Source organism: Festucalex cinctus, chromosome 12, assembly GCF_051991245.1.
Source record: "Festucalex cinctus isolate MCC-2025b chromosome 12, RoL_Fcin_1.0, whole genome shotgun sequence".
In the NCBI taxonomy this organism is placed as follows: Eukaryota; Metazoa; Chordata; class Actinopteri; order Syngnathiformes; family Syngnathidae; genus Festucalex; species Festucalex cinctus.
Window position 1 is genome coordinate 20,370,372 of NC_135422.1, and position 24,755 is coordinate 20,395,126.

At 38.7% G+C, this 24,755-nt stretch overlaps 1 protein-coding gene across 2 annotated transcripts in view; it reads right to left on the reverse strand.

The window, feature by feature from the left end:
- npas3 (neuronal PAS domain protein 3) overlaps positions 1-24,755 on the reverse strand; it is a 129,786-nt gene that overhangs the window by 32,506 nt on the left and 72,525 nt on the right. For both annotated transcript variants that reach the window (XM_077539117.1, XM_077539118.1), the window contains exon 5: positions 9,881-9,970. In XM_077539117.1, the coding sequence (XP_077395243.1) occupies positions 9,881-9,970 (90 nt within the window). The remainder of the gene's footprint in view (positions 1-9,880; positions 9,971-24,755) is intronic.

Consider the following 24,755-nt stretch of genomic DNA (forward strand, 5'->3'; position numbering starts at 1 on the left):
TGACATTTTTTCACTCTTATTACTGTCTTGGAAAAAAAACAAACGAGCGTCTTCGTAGGACGTGATTAAATTCCTCAATCGGCAAATCAGCGGGCAGGATTCGGCCACGTGACTTCGGTGGGAGGAACCGAGCTGCTTTCAAATTGTGGAATGGAAGATTGTGATTGGTTCAGCCAGTATTTGAATGTTGGGAAGGATTTGAGATTGACCAGACGGACGTGACCTCGCTCACGAGGACTTTGCGGCAAAAAAAAAAAAAAAAAAAAGATAGCAAAAGATTTTTGCTATTATTATTATTAGCTATTATTTGGCCTACATTATGTTATTATTGTTTCTATTACATATTTTTAATTATATTACAAATTTATTATTAATTTATGTATTTTATGTTACACATTTTTAATTATATTATTCATTTATTTATTTGATGTGAAATATTTTTTATTATTTTATTTATGTATTTATTTATGTATTTATTTTATGTTTGAAAATTAAGTAAACATTTATTTATTTTATGATATATATTTTTAATTATATTATTAATTTAATTTATGTTACACATTATTTTTAATTATTTTATGTATGTATGTATGTATGTATGTATTTATTTATTTATTTTAGGTTTGAAAATTGAGTAAACATTTATTTATTTATTTTACGTTACATATTTTTATGTATTTATTTATTTATTGTGACATATTTTTAATTATTTAATTTATTGATTTATTTTATGGTTGAAAATTAAGTAAACATTTATTTATTTAATTAATTTATGTGACACATTAATTTTAATTATTTTATGTATGTATTTATTTATGTTTATTTTTTATTTTAGGTTTGAAAATTAGTAAACATTTATTTATTTTATGTTACATATTTTTAATCATATTTATTCATTTATTTTATGTTATTTTCAATTATGCTATGTATTTATTTGTTTATGTATTTATTTTTTCTTTGAAAATTAAACATTGATTTATTCATACTTTTTACGATTTATTATGATGTCTGGAGTTCATGTTTTCCATTTGGATTTTTTATTTTTTTTTTACTTCAACATGCGCAACCCCTTGTGGCATTATGGAACAAAATGCAAACTTTTTTTTTTTATCATTTAGCCTACAAGTATGTATTTGCAAAAAAAGCAAATACACCCAAACATATTTGCCAGTCAAAAACGTCAACTTTTGTTCGTTCAATGTCGTGTTGAAAATGTTTTGCATAAAACGTATCAAGCGTTTCCAAATCGAAAGGACAGCCGTTGTTGACAAACGTCGTCTAGCTGCAATTATTTCGTCAAGCAAATGCAGACTGAAGACCTTTTTTGTTGAATATCATCAAATCAGTCATTGAGTTTTTTGAAAAAAAAAAAAAAAATCATTTTTTTTTTATCCCCATATTTGTTTGCTCACACATGCACGCACACCCTCTGAGTATTTATCTGACGCGTGTCTCGTGAGCATTTAGCACAAGGGCCTCTGCCCCCCCGCAGGATGCAGATAAGTCCCGGTGCATTGTGGGAAGCCGATAAGACAACAGAAATGGAAGTTAGCGCGTCACTCATGCTAATAGCGACTCGTCTGGCGTTAGCAGAGAGGACGCGCTTCACAATTGACAAAAGTTGACATCCGGGACCGGTCGCCAGACCACTTGCACATAAACCAAATAAATAAATACATAGATAAATAAAATAATAATAATAAATAATAATTATAATAATTCCTCACTCACGGGACATTTAGAAGCGACTTTCATTTCAGTTGGAACCGAAATCATGATGAGTTTGTATTCCAGCGTGAATGCAAATCGGCATCAAGTCGACACCTGGCTTTGTTTCAAGGTATCAATACTCATAACTCAAAATTTCCTTCTGCACTCAATTACGTCATACAGACGACTGTTTGTGCGTGTCATTCTTTTAACAATCATTAAATAGGCAATGAAAATAGCCTCTTGATTCATTTTCAAAATGATATTGAATTAGATTTTTTTTCATAAAGCCAAATAATTGTTCAAAAAACTGCTGATGAAGTTTCAAGAAAAGTTTTCTAGCAACAAATACAAAAACTAATAAAAATGAATTATAAAAAAATAAATTAGTAATAAGTAATAAATAAATAAAATAAGTAATAATAATAATAGCAATAATAATAATAATAAAATAAAATAATAGAAATAAATAAAATGATACAATAAAATAATAGTAATCATCAATAATAATAGTAATGATAATGATAATAATAATAATAATAAAACAAAAGAATTAAATAAATTGATTAATACAATAAGTAATAGTAATAATCAATAATAAATAATAATAACAAGATGAAATAATAATAATAATAATAATAATAATAATAATAAAACAAAATAAATAATTAAGAATACAATAAAATAACAGTAATAATCAATAATAATAAATAAATGATAATAATAACAAAACAAAAAAAAAAAAAATAATAATAATAATAATGATAATAATAATAATAATAAACAATGATGATGATAATAATATTACTACATAATTAGTAATAAGTGTAAATAAATAAGGACTCCGGTTCGAGTCCAGGCTCCGGCCTTCCTGGGTGGAGTTTGCATGTTCTCCCCGTGTCCGCGTGGGTCTTCTCCGGGTACTCCGGTCTCCTCCCACATTCCATGCATGGCAGGTTAATTGGGTGCTCCGAATTGTCCCTAGGTGTGCTTGTGAGTGTGGATGGTTGTTTGTCTTGGTGTGCCCTGTGATTGGCTGGTAACCAGTCCAGGGTGTCCCCCGCCTACTGCCAAAGGCAGCTGAGATAGGCGCCAGCACCCCCCGCGACCCTTGTGAGGAATAAGCGGTCAAGAAAATGGATGGATGGATGGATGGATGTAAATAAATATCAAAAGTCGAAAGGAAATCAAAACAATCATGAAAAAGTCCAAAAAAGAGAAAAAACTGAGGCACTCAAAGGGTTAGCACGTGAGTTTTTTCTCTTTTTTGGGACATGCTTTGTGGATCCCTTGACTGAAGAGCACCAAAGAGACATTTGTTCAACAAATCCAAGACATCCTAGATGTGCTCCTGCTTGTTCTGATTGTTTTAATCATGAATGTGAAGACACAAAGGCATGTCCACACACTCACAGACGCACGCACGCACACTGTCACACCTTGCGCACACACGGGTCCGAGCACGGGTCCGAGTGATTTGTGTTGACACGTGTCAGGAGGCGACAATGAAAAAGATTTGCACTTAAATGAAGACTTAAGTGTGGCCATCAGCTGCCGTCACGTGACCTCCTCCTCTTCATCATCTTCATCATCCCTCGCTTCGGATGAAGAGGAGGAAAGAAATCAAGCAAGAGAATTGAAACATTTGCAAGGTTGACTAACATTTGGACAAAAAAAATGTTTGCTTTGTTTTTTTTTTTGTTTTCTTGATGAATGTCATGGAATAAAAAAAACAACAACTTGTTTTCCACAGGATAAAAAATAAATAAATATATATATATATATGAAATAAATAAATATCGAGATTGATCAAGGACCCGCGTGACCCCCTCCAGGGTGGGGATTGAAATTTGGCACGCGTCTCCAGGGGGCGCCGTTGACCTTCCGCCGCCCATCGATCGGCCGCGTCAATAAAAATGATCGAGTTCATTTGCATGCGATGGACTCGCTTAACATTCCGTCTCCATATTGCGACACGTTGTCACCCCGTCGGCCGGCGCTCGCAAGCCCCGCCCACCTCAACCGGCGCCCGTCATCCTCGGTATACATATATCTATATATCTATATCTATATCTATATCTATATCTATCTATATATATATATATATATATATCTATATATATATATATATATATATATATATATATCTATATCTATATCTATATATATATATATATATATATATATATATATATATATATATATATATATATATATATATGTATATATATATATATACATATAAAGTATATGTAAAGTTTGTGAAAGTTTATTTGAAAGTATGCTAAAAAGGCAGTTTGACTTTGAGGAGGTGAAACCCGAAAACATTTCCAACTTTCACAAGTGAATCCGAGTGAAACAAATGACTTTTTTTTTTTTTTTTTTTTTTTATATAAAAAGAACGACTTCTTTTTGAAGCGCAGAATTGAAATGTGCGTCGTCCTTGTCAAGGTCGCGCGCCTGCCTCACCTCGCGGGCGTGTGTAATGCAAGCCAACAAGCGCCACTTCGCGCAACAAGCGCCTCCGCTGCTGCCGCCTTCCCGATGTGGGTCACAACCCTGACCTGAACGCCCCCCCCCCATTCTCAACGCTTTTCCAGCGGGTCCTTCAGGCTGACAGCATGTGGGAGAAAGTTTGGTTGGCCTCAAGCTGACGAGGAACAAAATGCACACTTCAAATATACAAGCTGACCACCCGATAGCTGCAATATATATTTTACATATATATTAGAGGTGTCATCAATTAAATTTTTTAATCGTAATTAATCATATGACATCACTAATTAACTCACGATTAATTGCAAATTAATCACACATTTTATATCTCATTTTAGATCTAAATTTATATATATATATATATATATATATATATATATATATATATATATATACATGCTGAAGTGGAGCACCCAGAGAGCAGTCGGTTGAAGATACGATTTGATTGTAATGAGCCGCTAGCTGAGGAGTGATGAAATATGAATGTGGACAGACGAGAAGGTCCACCGGGGAGGCTCAATTAATTGTGACCTTCCTCGTCTGCCCATCATCATCGTCGGCCACCTCGCCCGTCTCTGGCGTGCCCCCGCGCCACCTCATGTAAATGGCGACCTCCCGTCCCCGATGTGCACGCATGCATGCCGACAAAAAAAAAAAAAAAAAAAAGAAAGAAAAAGAAAAAAAGAAAGGAAAGGAAAGGAAAGGAAGGAAAAGAACGTTTGGACACTGAAAATGTTTCACATTTAGGGTTAGGTGAGTTCTTCTTCTTTTTCTTCTTCTTGGCGTACATCGGTATGTGCACAGTGCCACCGTGTGGTCAGACTGACACGTCACTGTTGAACGAAATGACGACAAAACTTGAAATTTGACAAAATGCTACTTCCGTTGAATTCTTTGCACTTTGCTTCATTCCTTCAACAGATTTCAACTGCCACAACTTTATTGATGAAATTGATTTCAATTCATTTTTTTGCTCTCCAGGTTTATTATAGTTTGGAAATTTTTCATTTAAGTTACTTTTGATTTCGATTTGAGTTTTGTTTTTTAAATGTAATTAGATTTAATTTGTTTTCAGGGTGGTTATGTTAGTTTTTATTAGTTTTAGTTAGATTCAGTATTAGTTTTAGTCTGTTTCTTTTAAATTTGTATGACTTTGGAATTATTCATTCATTAGTTCGTTTTTATTTCATTTTGAGATTTGTTGTTTAAATTGAGTTAGTTGTAATTCATTTTCAGGGTGCTTCTGTTAGTTTTTATTAGTTTTAGTTATTTAAAAAATCCTTAGTTTTAGTTTCAGTGTTAGTTTTAGTTTTTTTTTTAAAGTATATTACTTGTGCTCAATATTAAAAAAATGTGAAGCATGGGAGTGACATCATGTGAAGGTGCTTTCCTATTGGCTGCTGTGAAATGATGTCACTTCTTACATCCTAGTTCCGGTTCATATCAAAATAAACCAACATAAAATCACATTTCAAATCATCCCCACAGGCCCATGCGCTCAATTAATCATCAAAGACAAAAACTAAGTTTTAGTTAGTTTTGTAAACACAAAATGCACTTTCAGTTAGTTTTTTTTTTTTTTTATAGCATTTTTGTTTTTATTGGATTTCATGAACGAAATTGTTTTTGGAATTTTAGTTTTAGGTTGTTGTTTTTTTTGCTAGTTTTAGTTGACTAAAATAACCTTGGTGCTCTCACAACCGTACTGGCACACAGCCACGCACAGGAAAGTGAATATGCACGCGCACACACGTCGTGCACACACAGATGTCATGTGGCCATGTGGTGCGACAGTCGAGGAAGTGTGAAAGTCGAAGTTCGTGTGTACGTGTGACGTGCGCGTCCCTCCAAAAGAGACGCCAACAATCACTTGAGTCAATTAACGAGGAGGCAAGCGCACATCTTTCCCCTCCCTCTCCTCCCACCTCGTACCTTTTTCTCCCTCCCTGGATTAATTCCACATCCCGCATTGATTGATGATGCCTATCAAATAATTGATTAATTGTCACACGCGGGTCCCCCAAGCAAGCAAGTCTTATCTTGTTCTTTGGCTTTTTATCGCACGTTAGCCGACGTGGTGCTGATTAGCGCCTCTTTGCTCGCCTTCACCTCACAACTTTAATCACACGCACACACACCTCCTCATCCTCCATCTTGTTTGCCGCTAACGATTGTCGCACAATGTGGTGAGAAAATGGCGGCGCCGTTAAATTGAGGGATTAGCAAAGGGGAAAGAAAAACTTTGAGGAAGTGACGAGGCGTCAATCAAAAATATATTCCTGACATTAACTCATTGGAAGGCAAAAACGAAACAAGCTCGTTAAGCAATCGTTAAAATGGCCGCACAGACGGACGGGCGGGGTTCAAGTCTGACAATTGTCACGCTTCAAATAAAATGACACTGCAATCATTTTTTTTTAAATATATCTTTTGAGCCGAATTAACCATTATTACAGTGTAATAAATAAACATAACATTTGTTGTGTGGCCTCAAATGTTACTAATCGGGCTCATTTGCATAATGCCACTCCCACACTGAATTTCCCCGCCAACAACTTGATGAGGTAGGCTTGGTGAAGATCTTGGTGAAGATTTTTCAAGACAACTTAGACTTCAATACGCAATTTTACAACTTTCTTCCGACATTGATTTTTTGCACAATTATTACTTATGAACGTGTAATTAAGATGACTTTTCAACCAGTAGTGATGTCACAATCTGGCTAATTTGCATAATCCCACAACCACATTGAGTTCATCTATCAGTGACATCATCAGATCAGCTGGGTGAAGATCCAGAACCATTTTCAAGACATGCGCATTTATGATTTATTAATGTTGTGTATACAAACGTCTCATATTCCAGTTTGTGACATCACAACCATACTAATTTGCATAATGATGCCCGCCACACCGAATTCCCCCGCCAACGACTTGATGAGGTAAGCTTGGTGAAGATCCACAGCCCTTTTCAAGACAACTAGACTTCACTACGCAATTTTAGAATTTCTTCCTACATTTATTTGTTGCACAATTATTACTTATGAATGTGTAATTAAGGTGTTACAATCTGGCTAATTTGCATAATCGCACAACATTTGACTTTCCCTGCCAGTGACTCCATCAGATCGGCTGGGTGAAGATCCAGAGCCATTTTCAAGACAATCATACTTCAATATTAACTTCCATATAGCTTTAATGTCTTGTATACAAAAGTGTCAAATTCCACAGTTTTAATTTGCATAATCCTGCCCCCACACTAAATTTCTCTACCAATGACTTGATAGATAGGCTTGGTGAAGATCCCAATCCATTTTCAGGACAAATGTACTTCAATATACATTTTTTTGTGGGGAAAAAAAAAAGTAAAAAAAAAAAAAAAAAAAATGAGTAAAGAAATAGTGTGCTCTCAAATGTGAGCAATGATGAGGTCACACAACAGCTCATTTACATAATCCCGTTATCACATTTGTGTGTCAACGACTTGATCAGCTCAAATCAATCTAGAGCCTTTTCAAGAAATCATGCTTCAACAATTATGATTTATTCTAAAATAATCTTCTAAAATTGTTTTTCGTGCTGAATTATTAGTTATTAATATGTAATTGCAGCACTCTGCCATATGGGGGTGCTCTGCACAACAAGCTGCATGAAAAAAAATTCAGTCATTCAGCATTAACACTGAAAAACAAACGTCTGCATTGAACATCTTTTTTTATTAATCAACATGCACATTGAGCCTCGATCATTGACTTCTCACGCACACACGCGCGAGCGCACGCACACGCTGAGCTCGTCACTTAATGACTTATTAGCTTTGTCAAGGTCAAAGCGCTGACCTTGGGGCCTCCATTAACGCGAGTCAGCGGAGAGTGAGCCAATAGAGACGCATGGCTCGTTAGTGAGCTGACAGGCGCGCACACACACACAAGTAAATAGAAGAGAGCGCGTGCGTGTGTGCGTGAGCTGATGAGATTGTAAATGAAGCTCGTTTGTTGACAATTGTCTTTTCTGACCAAATGAGACGCAATTAAACGAAGCCCGATTGGCTGGCTTGCAGAAAAATAGGAAATATCCGTACGTAGATATGTCAATAAAGTTATCCAGGTAGAATTACGAAAAGGAAACATATTTTTGCGTGTCGTGTGGGTTTTGCTCAGAGCACGATGATAGCTAGCTTTGTCTTCTTCTACATCAAAAATCGTTACATGTGCCGCAGGTTCAGCGCGCATGAAAGAAGAAACGGCTCATCGTACAGAAAATACAAAAATACTTGTTGCGTTTTCTGCAGAGGATAAAGAATATATGCCTTGCATGTCCCTTTACCTCTTGTGTTCACATAAAAGTTGTTGGTTTGTTTCACTCATCTATATATATGACTGGATAGCCATTTAAAGTGTCCTAATTGGAGAACATTTGAGATAATACTTAATAGCAACAGCAGCATTTATGAGTGTTTTAAATGTATTAAACTTCAGACATTTTACAACTTGCCTCAAATACATGGTAAAAATTATTTGCTTCATGATGAAACTTGTAGACATATATTTTATTTATTTATTTTTAATTAAAGAATTATAACTGTAATTCAGAAAGATGCCTCTGCCAAATCTAATATTGGCGTCTAAGGAACTGGGTAATAACAAGAAAAAGGGGGTCTTCAAAGCAGCACATACCTTGTTAATTTTTTTATTTTAATTTTATTTATTTTTTTAACTTGTTAAAAATAGTGAACACCCTGGGGCACAACCCCCCACTCTGCCTCCCTCCTTATACTAAGTGCCTCCGAGCTGTATGTGTCATCTATACGTATAGTAGGGGTGTGAATTGCCTAGTACCTGGCGATTCGATTCGTATCACGATTCACAGGTCACGATTCGATTAGATACCGATTAATCCCGATACGAATTTATAAGTTGATTGTTGCAATTTTTTTTCATTCAAATTTTGAAAATACTAATCAGTAAGCTTGTAGAGTGTAAGATTTATATGAAAATGTATTATTTATTTATCTGAAATTTCAGTCTTATAGAGGTTGTAATCTGTTTCATGTTTGAACAGCATTAAAATAAAAATATTAAGGCTTAATGTTCCGTTCATATAACATTCTTCCATGCTCAAGGTGTGAATCCTAACCCGAAGTCAGACGTTTTCTTGAATATTTTTCCATTAAAAATGGAAGTTTAAAAATCGATTCACACACACACACACACACACACAAAAGGCAATGATGATAAGAAAAAAAAGAAAAAATTCGAGAATCGCGCGATGTAGTATCGCGATATATCGCCGAATCGATTTTTTTTTAACACCCCTAACGTATAGCGTATAGTTGATACAGTAGTCTGCTGGTGAGGTGGGAGTAGCAAGATGGCCGCCATGTGACTTCAACCGCTTGCATGGGCTATCGGCTACCCTGTCATATATATATATATATATATATATATATATATATATATATATATATATATATATATATATATATATATATATATATATATATATACATATAGTAGGGCTGTCATAAGTCTTGTGAATTCGTCCCACTTCCTTTGGAACATGGAAAATGGATGTTTAGGTGTGCTTTGTTGAATTTGGCTTGTTTTGTAGATATTTTATTTTTGTTGTTGTATGTTTATGATTGTTAGTGATGTTCAAAATAAAGTCCGACTGACCTGCGAGAGTCCCAAGTAGATGGAGACCGTCTCCGAGATGTACAGGAAGCGACCTTCCTTGTTTAGTGCAAATACAAAAGCGTCCAGAGACTGCAAATGGAAGAAAACAAACACACATTGTCTGTCAATAATCAATCAATGTGATCAACGCGTGGAACGCGCATGTGTTGCGTTCTCACAAACAAACACGATAGTCTGACGCACAACATACACGCACACACACAGCAGAGTGTATCTAATGTCGGATTGATGCGAAGATCGTGCCGTGACGCTCGGCAGGTGCGACATCTCGCATGCGCACGCGCACGAGCGCACATAACGAGTGTGCGCCTTTCTTACGCTGTGCGATGATGGCGCTAAGTAAAGCCAAATGACACACATGTGCACACGCAAGCAGGTTAATTACACAAGGATCTCCACACTGACACACACACACACACAGTGCGTGTGTCAGTGTGTAGTAAAGCGTTTTTGTTATTAACAATAAGAAGAAGAAGAAAAAGAAAAACGAACAAAAAACTACTTGTAATGAAAGAAAAGATTACCCTGCAAGGTCATTCAACAGGCTAACAGGCTAATTTAGCATGAGCTGCTGGGATTGCCCCAAACATGTAACTAAGATTTAGAAGCATCTGAAAAGGGTCAAAGGTCATGTCAGTCAACACGACCTTGAGCGAAATTTCCCTGTAAGGTCATTCACGTATGCTAACAGGCTAATGTAACATTTGCTGCTGGGATTGGCTCGCACGTGTAAATAAAGATTGCGAAGTATCTGAAAAGGGTCAAAGGTCATGTCAAAACGACCTAAAGGAAAAAAATTCCCTGCAAGGTCATTCACGCATACTAGCAGGCTAATTTAGCATTAGCTGCTGGGATTGCCCCACAAATGTAAATAAAGATTTCGAAGCATCTGAAAAGGGTCAAAGGTCATGTGAGTCAACACGACCTTGAGGGAAATTTCCCTGCAAGGTCATTCACACATGCTAACAGGATAATTTAGCATGAGCTGCTGGAATTGTCCCAGACATGTAAATAAAGATTTAGGAGCATCTGAAAAGGGTCAAAGGTCATGTCAACACAACCTTTGAGGAAAGGTTCCCTGCAAGGTCATTCACGCATGGTAACAGCCTAACAGGCTAATGACAGATTAGCTGCTGGGATTGCCCCACACATGTAAATAAAGATTTAGAAGCATCTGAAAAGGTTCAAATGTCATGTCAGTCAACATGACCTTGAGGGAAATTTTCCTGCAAGGTCATTCACGTAGCTGGTGATTGTGATTCACGCATGCTAGCAGGCTAATTTAGCATTAGCTGCTGGGATTGCCCCACACATGTAAATAAAGATATAAAAGCATCTGAAAAGGGTCAAAGGTCATGTTAGTCAACACAACCTTGAGGAAAGGTTCCCTGCAAGGTTATTCACGCATGCTAACAGGCTAATTTAGCATTAGTTGCTGGGATTGCCCCGCACATGTAAATAAAGATTTAGGAGCATCTGAAAAGGGTCAAAGGTCATGTCCACACGACCTTTGAGGAACGGTTCCCTGCAAGGTCATTCACGCATGCTAACAGGCCAATTTAGCATTAGCTGCTGGGATTGCCCCGCACATGTATTTAAAAGAACAGGGTCAAAGGTCACGTCAACACAACCTTGAGGAAAATGCCCCTGCAAGGTCATTCACGCATGCTAACAAGCTAACAGGCTAATGTAGCATTAGCTGCTGGGATTGCTCCACACGTGTACATAAAGACTGAGAAGCATCTGAAAGGGGTCAAAGGTCATGTCAGTCAACATGAGCTTGAGGGTAATATCCCTGCAAGGTCATTCATGCATGCTAACAGGCTAAGAGGCTAATTTAGCATTAGCTGCTGGGATTGCCCCACACATGTAAATAAAGATTTCGAAGCATCTGAAAAGCGTCAAAGGTCATGTCAGTCAACACGACCTTGAGCAAAATTTCCCTGCAAGGTCATTCACGCATGCTAACAGGCTAATTTAGAGTTAGCTGCTGGGATTGCCCCACACATTTAAATAAAGATTTAGAAATATTTACAGAGGGTCAAAGTTCAACACGACCTTGAGGGAAATTTCCCTGCAAGGTCATTCATGCATTCTAACAGGCTAATGTAGCATTAGCTTGCGCTAGACGTGTGACTAAATCAAGTTTTTAGAAGACTCGCACACATTACGTTCTCTCTCTTACCTCCACCGCTGAAATGCTCTCACACATACTAGTGAAGTGCTCTCACGAATGGACGTGTTGCGCATCTTGCGGAACGACAGGACGTTTACGTTTGTGCTGGGCCTCATTAATATTCATGAGGCGGACGAGCAACATTCAGCTGGGCAAACCAATCAGATGAGAGCAAGCGAGCGATCCCGAATCAGCTGACCTCGCCTGTCAGACGGGATATTGTTTCCAAGGCCCGCCGCTTGTTTCCAACGCACCATTTGCATATTAATAACACGCAGGGCCTCGAGGTGTGTGCGTGTGCAACAAACGGACCACAGGAGATGGCCACTCGCACGCAAAAGTTAAGAAAACAACAAACAATTGCGAAACACACGTTCCATTGTCTACGCACACGCGCGCCCCGTGGCGGGGTGTGTGCGTGGATTTGTGTGCGTGTGTGTGTGAGAAATCACAGAGGCTCTGACCGCCTCCTAGTAATTATGCTAATTGCCTGGATGCCCTTGCCTTTATTTATGCACGGCTGCTAAGATAAATAAAAGGAAATTGCTTTGGATCTAACTGTATTCATTTCAGCATGCTAACTAGAACGCTAACGCCGCGCGTGTGCGTGCGTGCGCGCACGTGCGTGTGAGTGAGCGAGGGGGGTGGCGCACATTTGTTTACCCTTCACAAATTCCGCAGGTAATTGCAATTTTGATTGTACATTTATTTATTTTATTTGTTGTGTGTGGACTGACTGCTTGTGTTGAATTAATAGCGTGTGTGCGTGCGTGAGCGCGCGCACACAATAAATTGCTTTGTCCTATTAAGCAGAATGAAAATGTTGAAAAAGCTTCAGTCACTTCTGCAGACAACAACAACAAAACAACTTTGACTTCTGCTCGTAATGCAAATACACACATGCACAGATATGAAACGAATATTCACCAATGTCAACGTGATTACAAAATGACAGTAGCATAAATTAGCAGGAGCTAGTAGTTTTACCAGCGTTAGCATAGATTAGAATTGGCAGCAAAGCGCGTCATCAGCGTTAGCCTGTTTTAGCATTAGCCATTGGCTAAAATTGCTAGCACAGATTTGCATTAGCCAAAAGTGGTAGCTCAGTTAGCGCTAACTAGCATGAGCTGATAGGGAACACACGTTACAATCATTCGCTAACGCTGTAACCGACAGAGAAAACATCACACATTTTTTTTTAAATTTTCCCCTACAATACTACCGCAAAAAAAGTGGCTTGATTTGTCGCTAAAGTTGACAATGCTAAGCGGCACTTGTATGCATGAGTTCCGCCCCCACTTATAGGGCAACAACAGCAGGTGCAATAATTCAATATGTAATAATAATAATAATAATAATAATTATTATTATTATTATTATTACTCTTATTATTGTTATTATTAGGGGTGTCAAAATTAGTGTGTTCATTTTGAGTTAATTTAAAGTTCCTTTATTGCTCCTTAAAGGGATACTTCACTTATTTAGCCCATTACAGCAATAAAAAGTTAATATTTTGTCTATAATTAATTTGATACTTTCATTATTTTTCACGTACAATTAGTACTTTTAAAAACACATTTTGCAAACCAGCTGTCGACTGAAGATGACATCACAAGGGCTCAAGTAACCAATCACAGCTCACCTGTTTTCTAGGTTTGGTCATGTGACATTCAGAAGCTGAGCTGTGATTGGTTACCTGAGCCTTTGTGATGTCATTTTCAGTCGACAGTAAGTTGCAAAATGTGTTTTTAAAGGTACTAATTGTACATGAAAAATAATGAAAATATCACATTTATTATAGGCAAAATATTCATGTTCACTGCCAAAAATGGCTAAATAAGTAAAGTATCCCTTTAATTTTAAAACATGTGATTTAATTTCACGTCAAAATTTAGCTGTAATAAATGTAGTAATAATGCATAAATAAATTTGTGGAGGTTCGTGTCAAGTTGTATTTTACAATTTAAAAAATGTGCGCAGAATTTCACAAGTTACTTCTGTCATGGTTTGGGTTGGATTTTGGTTAGTTTTTTTTGTTTGACTTTTATGGTTCAGCTTTAGTTTAGGTTTTGTCATGATCCTGATGTGAGTGTTTTGCGTTGTTGTCCTTGTGTGCCTCCCTCGTCTTGTTAAGCATTAGCATGTCCACCTGTGTTTTGCCTGCCCTTCCTCATGTGTCAACCAATCAGCATCCTCTGCCACTTGTGTCTTGCCCAGCTGTGTCTCATTGTCAATTAGTGTATGCATGTTTAGTTTCTTGTCTCCCCGCTGTCCGCGTCGATTCATTGTGCTTCCCTCACGTCATGCTGCCCGTTTTTTTGCCCTGAAGTTCCCCCGACGGTTTGCCTTGCGTGTTTTTTGGATGTTATTTTATTTCTCAGCTAGATCCTTGTTTACCTCCTTGTTTTGTTGAATGAAATCCCTATTTGACTACACATCTGCCTCCACGCCCTGTTTACTCATAACAACTTCAAGATGAGGTAGTTCTTAAATATGAAAAGAAAAACGCACTGAGCTGTCACCAACGACTTACAAATGCAATTATGCCATCTGGTGGCAGAAAAATGACCTCAACACAAATCAATATTGCACGTGTTTTTTACGGTACAGAGCATCTTTGCAATTGTAACTAAATTTTATGAATTATTATGAAATTACTTTATCAATAACTAAAGAATGCAGCCATATTTCTACTAGTTTCATATCTTTCCACTTTTTTAACAGTATGAAAACGTATACAATTTTATTGTACATTTAGAACTGATATAAAATTTGTAATTAATCATAAATTAACTATTGAAGTCATGCAATTAATTACGATTAAAAATTGTAATTGTCTGACACCCCTAGTTATTATTAATAAGTCATAGTAATAATTAGGGGTGTTAAAAAAAAATTTGATTCAGCGATATATCGCGATACTACATCGCGCGATTCTCGCATCGATTCAATAAAAAAAATCGATTTTTTTTTTTATTTTTTATTTTTTTATAAAGAGCTCAGAATTGTTCATTCGGTAGTCTTACCGATTCAACGTCTTATCATCATTGCCTTTGTGTGTGTGTGTGTGTGTGTGTGTGAATCGATTTTTAAACTTCCATTTTTAATGGAAAAATATTCAACAAAACGTCTGACTTCGGGTTAGGATTCACACCTTGAGCATGGAAGAATGTTATATGAACGGAACATTAAGCCTTAATATTTTATTTTAATGCTGTTCAAACATGAAACAGATTACAACCTCTATAAGACTGAAATTTCAGATAAATAATACATTTTCATATAAATCTTACACTCTACAAGCTTACTGATTAGTATTTTCTAAATTGGAATGAAAAAAATCGCAACAATCGACTTATAAATTCGTATCAGGATTAATCGGTATCGAATCGAATCGTGACCTGTGAATCGTGATACGAATCGAATCGTCAGGTACTAGGCAATTCACACCCCTAGTAATAATAATATATGAATGGATAATTGCGACAAGGCCGATGGCAAATTCCTCAGTGGCGCCACCTGCAGATGGCAGCCATGCAGATGTGCGTCCTAAATGAGGACATTCAGACAGTGAAAAGCAAGACGTGCAATTGATTAGCGAGCGCTGCTGAACGCTTCTCTCACTCTCTCGCCGCTTCCCACCTTCCGCAGATTACTGCATCGATCGCCCGCCCTCGCGCGCACGCACACACACAATGAAGATGGGGCCATCTTTTAACCATTCACAACGGCCGCTTTAAATGTTACTGTCGAGCTGCCTCCCAGTGACAAATGGAAAAAGTGTTTGTGTGCGCACCGAAAAAAACAAAAACAAATGGATGGCGAAAGAAAAGGGCTGTGATGTATGGCAAAGCGACAAGTCGAGAAATCAAGCGAGGACGAGGAGGAACGGCAGGCGTGATTAAAAGCAATTTAGGGACAACATGAGCAATGGTTGGGGGGCACAAAGACTTTGGGGACAAAAGAAGAAGAGAATGAAGACAGGAGAAGAAGAAGGAGAAGAAGAAAAAGAATACTAAGAAGAAAGAAGAAGAAAAATAAGGAGGAGAAGAAGAAGAGAAAGAAGAAAAGAAAAAAGAAAAAGAAGGAAAAGGGAGAAGATGAAAAAGAGGAAGAAAAAGGAGAAGAAAAAAGGAAAAGAAAAAGAAAAAGAAGAAAAATGGAAATTAAAAAGAAGAAAAAGAAGAAAAAGAAAAAGAAGAAAAGGAAGAAGAAGAAAGAAAGAAAAAGGAAAAGAAGAAAAAGAAGAAAAAGAAGAAAAAGAAGAAAAAGAAGAAAAAGAAGAAAAAGAAGAAAAAGAAGAAAGAAGAAAAACAGAAAAAGAAGGAAAAGAAGATAATGAAATGCTTTTGTCTCCTTGCATGCCGAAAGGTGAAATGTTGAAAGTGCAATTTGAAAAGTTCCTTTCAAACATTTCCGAACTCGACGCGCTTCCTGTCGATCGGAAGCACTTCCTGTTTGGCTGCCATCCAGATGATGATGCGCTTCCTGTCCATCTGCTGGCTGACATTCCCATCGCAAAAGGTCAACTGTGGCGCCATCATTGCCAAGTCCAAAAGGTCAACTTGCTGCTGATTGGCGATAGAACCATCGGGATGAAGTCATCGATCGCGGGGGGTATGCGGGGGTGTCAGGCAAGAGGCCAGGCAAGCAGGGAGGGAGATGGGCGGGGCAAGTGAGGTGAGCGCGCAGGGGGAGTCAGAAAAGGTCAACGTGTCAATAAGATGGCCGATGGGAGGTGATCGGGGGAAGTTGCCATAGCGTCTGCATGTTGACACACCAAGCAAGATGGCGCCAATCATCTTCATCATGATGATGAAGATGAAGCAGGCATGACATCACTCGGCACACAGACAGGAAATGACATCATCAAACGACGCCAAAGAATCATTTAGAAGAACGTGGCATCGTCGTGGAATCAGCGTTGAACAATGACATCACTGACGTGGAAATGACATCATGTCGGCGTACGAATGATGTCATAAGTGGAGAGGAAATGACCAACCGATGATCTTCACCGATGACATCACTGTTGGCTGAATGACAACAAATGGCATCATTGGGCAAGAAGAAAGAAGTGATATCATCATTGCAGAATAGATGACATCACCGTTAAAAAAAAAAAAAAAGTGACATCACTGGTGACGACCAATCCACTTTGTTGTCCCCATTTGGGAAGAATCTTAAAACCGTTTCTAGAAAATTTACCTTTTTTTCCAGAAGATATTCAAATCCATTTCTGGAAAAGACATGACTTGTCTCTAGAAAATCTACTACTTTTTCTGAAAAATGTCTTGTCTGCACAACCCGGCACTGGTCGGCGACCAGTCGATTTTCAGATGCGTCCTGACGTAGGCTAGCGACCAATCCATTCCTTCGTGGTCACGTGAAGAACAGGACGTTTGGCTCACAGTCAGCCAATGAAAAGCAGCTTTAGCATTAGCCTTATAGTTAGCGTTAGCATTAGCGCTAGTGTTTTATATAGTGTTTTGATGTGTTGACAGTAGTGGTGGGCAGATCGATCCAAATATCGATATTATCGATACCAAGTCAGTATCGATAACAGATTGATACTGACACTAAAATGTCGATCTAGTAGTTGAGTTTCAATTTTGCTCATTTATGCACTGCTGCTTTGTATGTTGTTTTATCTTTTGTAGTTGTTGTTGCATGATCTTTAACATCTTGTTTATTTAGGTTGAAAAAGAAGTGATTAAGGCAGAATTTTTAGTTGTTTTTTTTTGTATTTGTAGTTTCTGAACAGTATATAATAAAATATTTGTTTAAATTTGTGCACTTCATTTAACGTTAAAAAATTTATTTTGTTATGGATGGAAACCGGAAGCGACATCATTTCAACAGGAAGTGACCCAGAAGTGATCTAATATCAACAGGAAGTGACCTGATTTCAACAGGAAGTGACCCGGAAGTGGCTTACAATTAACAGGAAGTGACCTGGTAGTGGCCTAAAACCAACAGGAAGTGACCTGATTTCAACAGGAAGTGACCCGGAAGTGGCCTAAAATCAACATGAAGTGACGCATAATTGACCTAAAATCAACAGGAAGTGACCAGATTTCAACAGGAAGTGACCCGGAAGTCGCTTACAATTAACAGAAAGTGACCCGGAAGTGGCCTAAAATCAACAGGAAGTGACCCGGAAGTGTCGTGGTATAACTGCTATAATACGTGGTATAATACCCATTGATAACGTCTTTTCTAATTATCAATAATCTTTGGCCTAATTTCGTCATGTTTAAAAAGGAAACAACACAAAAACACTTAAAATTTGATTGCGAATAAGCTATTCAATGATACAGCTACCTTAATTTAAAAAAAATAATGATATACCATCATTTTCAAAAAGTATCGATATCAATGATACTGGCCCTGTAATAACTTGGTATATTGGTGCCAAAATTTGCAGCATCGCATGCCACTAGTCGACAGGTCACATGACACCCGATGGCTTGCTTGAGGCGTTGCCGTGGCGACCAGACGGCACGACAGACGCTCAAAGGCGACAAACTCAAGGACAGACGCGTTAACAGCTCCTCCAGATGGATCCAGACGCTTCTTGTCGCCGCGCTTAACCTCAACGTATCCTTCCAAACACACACGCACACGCAACAAGCAGATTTGTATATACACAACACACACACATGCAGTATATTCATGCATAACACGCACACACATTTGTTTGAGGCCTGATTCATCGCCAAAGGCACACAACTTGTCAATAAAGAGCATGCTGCTAATCATCAGTGTGTTGTGGGCGTGGCCTGTCATCACACTTCCTGGTGAGCGTTAGCAAACAAAGCTACACAATATCATCATCATCATCATCATCATCATCACTACTATTAGCGAGAAAGTCAAACGGCGACAGCGATTTGATGGATGCGACGTGCGACGTTAGCCTAGCATTGACGTAGCGACAGGAAGCGGCCATCACAACGACTCATCAGTCACACGATGGCACGCTCACCATCATTATATGTGATTCATGGCGAGCGTGGTAACGTTTCACACTAATTAGCATCCCCGATGGATGAGACGGCTGACGGACTCGCAGATTTTCAAATCAAAAACAATTCCGCCATTTGTCATGAATGTCCTTGGCATGAGTGATTCCACTGCCACCGGTGGCCGCTGGTGGAAGTGCAAGTCTGCTTCTGCTTGCTCATCATGCGGCGACATCATCGCTCACGGGACCAATCAGGTTTGGTGGCCGGCAGTGGCTGGTGGCCGTCGCGTTGGCGTCCAAATTGAGTCGTCGCGGGAAGGCGGAGAGCGGCTGGGAGGAGGAGGAGGAGGAGGAGGAGGGCGTCGCCGGACGGCTAATGAGTCCAAAGCGGCGGCGTCCTCCATTTGTCTTCATTTGGCCTGACGGCCTTCATGCGTTTTGATTAGCCGAGCGGCCAGGAAATCAAGCGAGCGAGCGCACGCCGCGTTGGGAGCGAGCGAAGACAAAAAAAAAAAAAAAAAAAAAAAAAAAGAAGAAAAAAAAGAGCGAGCCAGCCAGGCAGCCAGCGGAGAACAAATGTGACCAAATGTGACATCATGCCGAGGTGGAAGCGCAACAGGAAGTGACATCACATTTCAATAAGCATCACTTGGGCTGTGGCGTCATCAAATATGGAGCAATCATCATCGTCGTCATCCTGTGTTGAGGAAGTAGGTAACGACCAATCACTGCTCACCTGTTTTCTGGGTTTGGTCAGCAAACTGAGCCATGATTGGTCGTTACCACTGTTAATTTTGACAAGAAATTTGAATTTAGTTTTAGTTATTAAGTTATTAAAGTTTTAAATTAAAATTTAAGTCATAATTTAGTCATTTGATTGTATTTTATTTTTAATCCAATTTTAGTCGACGAAAAAAAAAATTAGTTGAGTCGATATTTTCCTTCAGCATACATTTTAACTTTTATACAGAAAATGAAAACACCTCTTTGTAGTTTAACATTTTTGTTACTATATTGTTTTCATTTTAGAAGTTTACCAAATTGTCAGTCAATTTTAGTTATTGTTTTGGTCTGAATGAATGGATTCTATTTTAGTCTTCGTTTAATTTTCGTCTGGGGAAAAAAATTTGTGACGAAAATTATGACGAAAATTTTTCATTGATGAAATTATCACTGGTCGTTACGCGTTTCCTCAGCACAGGTGATGTCATCTTTAGTCAACAGAAAGTGGAAACAAAAAATTTTATTTTTAAAGGTATTCATTGTACAGTCATTCTGGATAAAATATTGACTTTTTACACCTGAAAACGACTCAATGAGTCAAGTATCCTTTTATAGCCTAACTTGAGTGTCTAACGTTTAATTGAAACCCTAATTTGACACCTTTAACTTGTGTTTGACAAATCCAAATGGGTTGCCCAAAATGTTTGTGTGAAAGCGTCATTGTAAGTTGAAGTCAAACTTGAAAGTCGGCCTTCAAAGTGATTTGAAAGGCGAACTTTCACTGGAACGCGTCACCAATGAATTTCAAAGCCGAATCCTCACTTCAAACCACACCCCTTTTCTTGACATGCATCTCCCCAGCCGCTTCCGATGTCAAACTATTCAGTCGTTTGGAAATAATATTGCATATTCATATTGAACATTACATGTTCTGAGGTGATTTTGGGAGAAAAAAAAGTTGCACTTCTGATGTGAAAAGTTGCAAAGCGTCGGTGAACGACGTGAATCCAGCGGCCTGCCGAACAAAGCTCCGCCCACCTTCCTGGGGCGCCGCCAGCCAAGGACGAAACAAACACGCGCGAGAATGTCGAGGAGCTCGACGCCGCGGCACGTGACAAACACGATTGACGTCCGCGCACGCTCGGCATATGGAGAGTACGCATACACGCACGGGCAACAGATTGCCGATGGGACCGGAGCCAGACGTCGCCGCCCTACCCACAATGCCTCTGGGGGCCGCCCTTGCCAGATGCTGCTGCTGCACACGCAAACAACACGGGCGTGACCATGTGACAGTCGTGCGCACCTGACACGTGAATGAAGGGAGGGCAAGGGACATCCACGGTCAATGGATGGGGGACACACAGAGAGAGAGAAAGAGAGAGAGAGAGAGAGAGAGAGAGAGAGAGAGAGAGAGAGAGAGAGAGAGAGAGAGAGAGAGAGAGAGAGAGAGAGAAAGAGAGAGAGAGGGAAATAGAGACAGAGAGAGAGAGAAAAGGGAGAGAGGAGAGAGAGGCAGAGCGAGAGTCAGAGAGGGAGAAAGAGAGAGAGAGGCGAGGGAGAGAGAGACAGGAGAGAGATGAGGGAGAGCAAGACAGAGAGTAAAAAAGACAGAGAGGAGAGAGAGAGCAAGAGAGAGAGAGTCAGGGAGGGAGAAAGAGAGAGAGAGGCGAGGGAGAGAGAGAGAGAGACAGACAGAGAGCAAGAGAAAGAGTCAGAAGGAAGAAAGAGAGAGAGATGAGAGAGAGAGAGAGAGAGACAACAAAACAAACAAAAAACAAAACAAAACAAAAAAATGCTAATGAGAGTGATTGGGAAAAACGCAAATAGCAAAAATCCACCAATAATTTATGCTCATAATAGGGATTGGTTAAAAAAAATAAATTAAATAAAGATGTGAAATGTAAAAAAAAAATAAAAAAAAAATCGACAAATAGTGACAACCTGTGAATTATTTGACATCATAATTGTCATCCATCCATCCATCCATTTTCTTGACCGCTTATTCCTCACAAGGGTCGCGGGGGCTGCTGGCGCCTATCTCAGCTGGCTCTGGGCAGTAGGCAGGGGACACCCTGGACTGGTTGCCAACCAATCGCAGGGCACACAGAGACGAACAACCATCCACACTCACACGCACACCTAGGGACAATTCGGAGCGCCCAATTAACCTGCCATGCATGTCTTTGAAATGTGGGAGGAGACCGGAGTACCCGGAGAAGACCCACGCGGGCACGGGGAGAACATGCAAACTCCACCCAGGAAGGTCCGAGCCTGGACTCGAACCGGAGACCTCAGAACTGGGAAGCGGACGTGCTAACCACTCGACTACCGTGCCGCCCCATTATTGTCATGAGAAAAAAAAAAGAACATTTTCCCATGGAAAAAAACCTGTACAGTGAAAATGTGCAAAAAAACTGGCATCAGGGAAAAAAAAATGCAAATAGCCAAAATCTATGAATTATTGACATCATGATGATTGCCATAAATAAAAAAAATGTTGGTTTTTTTTTGGTAGAAAAAAAAAAGCAAAACAAAAACAAAACATGCTAACATGGTAAGTGTTTTGGTCTGTGCTGTGTTTGATGAGCGCTAATAATAAAGCAAGGTGATTTCCGTCAAAGCGCGCTAACGAGCGTTGCCCCGCCCCCAGCACGACGCTCACCTACACCAAAATGCAAACGTCCATATATTAACCTTTGCGCACGCGGGACGACGGCGCCCGTGTCGGCAAATTGGCCTCATTCATCGTCGGCCTAATTGATTGTGAGAAGTTTGCCGATGACATTTGAAGAGCGCCGGCGTGATTGATCGCGCACGAGCGCCGCGCTAATGAATGCCAGCCGAGTCACTTAGCGACGCCGGGCCACGGATGGAGATTAAAAACCCCGCAGGCCGGACCGGACGTTGCAATCAAGACTGCAGCCATCGTGCTAGCTCGCGTGCTAGCTAACATGCTCGCTAGCTAGCCGGTTCAAGTTCATTAGCGCCACTCATCTAATATATATGACTGGATAGCTGATAAGCCAAGACTTTTGAGGTCGTGAGGCGGCCATATTGCTCCTCCCAACAAACATTTGTCGCCATGCCATCCGATACATTTACAGGATCCAAATTGGAGAACATTGGAGACAGTACTTAGTAGAAACTGCATCATTTATCATGTTTTAAATGTATTCAACATAAACAACATAAACAAGAGGACTTCAGACATTTTACAACTTGCTGAATTAAATACATGTAGAAATTATATACTTAATTATGTTTACAGGAGGAATCTTGTATATTTTTTATAGAATTATTTTTAATTAATTCGTTTTAATTTTTTATTTTATTCTATATTATTTTTTATTTATATTACACATTATTTATAAGTATTATTATTATTATTATTATTAATTTCATTTTTATATTAATTTTTAAATTAATTAATTAGAATTCTAACTGTAATTCAACAAAAGATGCCTCTGCCAAGTCTAACATTGATATCGATCAAATCTGCCATGTAGAAACCAATTGTCATGTTTTGGTTTTGTGGGGGGTGGGATTTTGTCTTCTTTTGGTGTTTTTGGTTGTTTGTCATGTGTTCCTTGTCTCTTCCCTTGTCCCGTTATGTCAAACCACGTCCACCTGAGTGTGTCTTCCCTTCCCAGTGTATCCACCAATCAGCTTCCCTTGCCACTTGTGTCTTGCCCAGCTGTGTCTAGTCATTGTCAATTAGCCTGTGTGTATTTAGTCACCTGTTTTCCGTTCGGTTCTTGTGGAGTCATTGTGCCTGTTCATGTTCATGTCCCTGTTTTCCATGCCATGCCTTGTGTTTGTTTTTGATCTTGTTAATTTTTTCCATAGTCCCTTGTTTACATTTTTTGTTAATTAAATCCCCTTTTTTTTTACTTGCATCCCTGCCTTGTCCTGTTTTTTGTTGCCCCCTGCATTTGGGTCCTGCCTCCTGGTGTCACATCGTGACACCAATATGACAATTTTCCAGATTTTTCAAAATTATTTTTACTTATCTAATTATGCAACTTTTTATTTGACCATTTTTCAGCATACAAAATGAAAATCACACAAAACAAGCAAACTTGCAAGCAACCAACAGGCACTCAACATTGCCAGAAATTGCCAAATATAAAACATAATATGATGATAAAATACGAAGGGGAAAAAATTAAAAAAATAAAAATAAAAGGATGTTAGCAACGAATGCAGCATATGCAATTGCTTAAAATACACAAATTGTCGTCGCTTGATGTTCGACTTTTTGCGTGGACTTATATCAAACGTGACACGTTAAACACGTCGCAACTAAAAGGCGCTCACACACGCACACAAAGAGAGCTGAAGAAACACCCGCGCAACGCCTGGAGGGGTCGCGCGGGTGTCACTTCCAATCACGGCGGCGCTTCAATCAGCGGCGCATCTTCACGTCGGGGGTTTGCCGACTAAACTCTCGGGGGGGATTCCAACGATATATTATGGGATGTCAAGCGCATCGACGGGATTCGAGCGAGGCGACAGCGCACCTGTGCTCGTCACGCCGCGCTCGTTAACCAGGCCACGCCTCCGCCTGTGTCATTTCCCGCCCATCATGTGACTTTGGTTTACTTCTGGGAAGACAATTTTACTTGACTTCTGTCTGACAGCTTTCACTATTTTTTTTTTTGCATTTTATTTTGTAAAAGAAAAAAGTCATAATCAACATTATTTATGACTTGATTATTCAACAATCATAATAGTTACTCAATAATCATATTTATAAGGTTTGGCCTGTCATACATGGAAAACTATAATAAAAATTATCAATAAATATACATAAAAATAATAACACCAATATTATATATGTAATATGTAATGAATATAATGTTTTGATATTTCATTTTGATTTAATGCCATTTTTTTTTATTTGGTCCTTTAATATATATATATATATATATATATATATATATATATATATATATATATGTATATATTTTATTTTTTTATTTTTT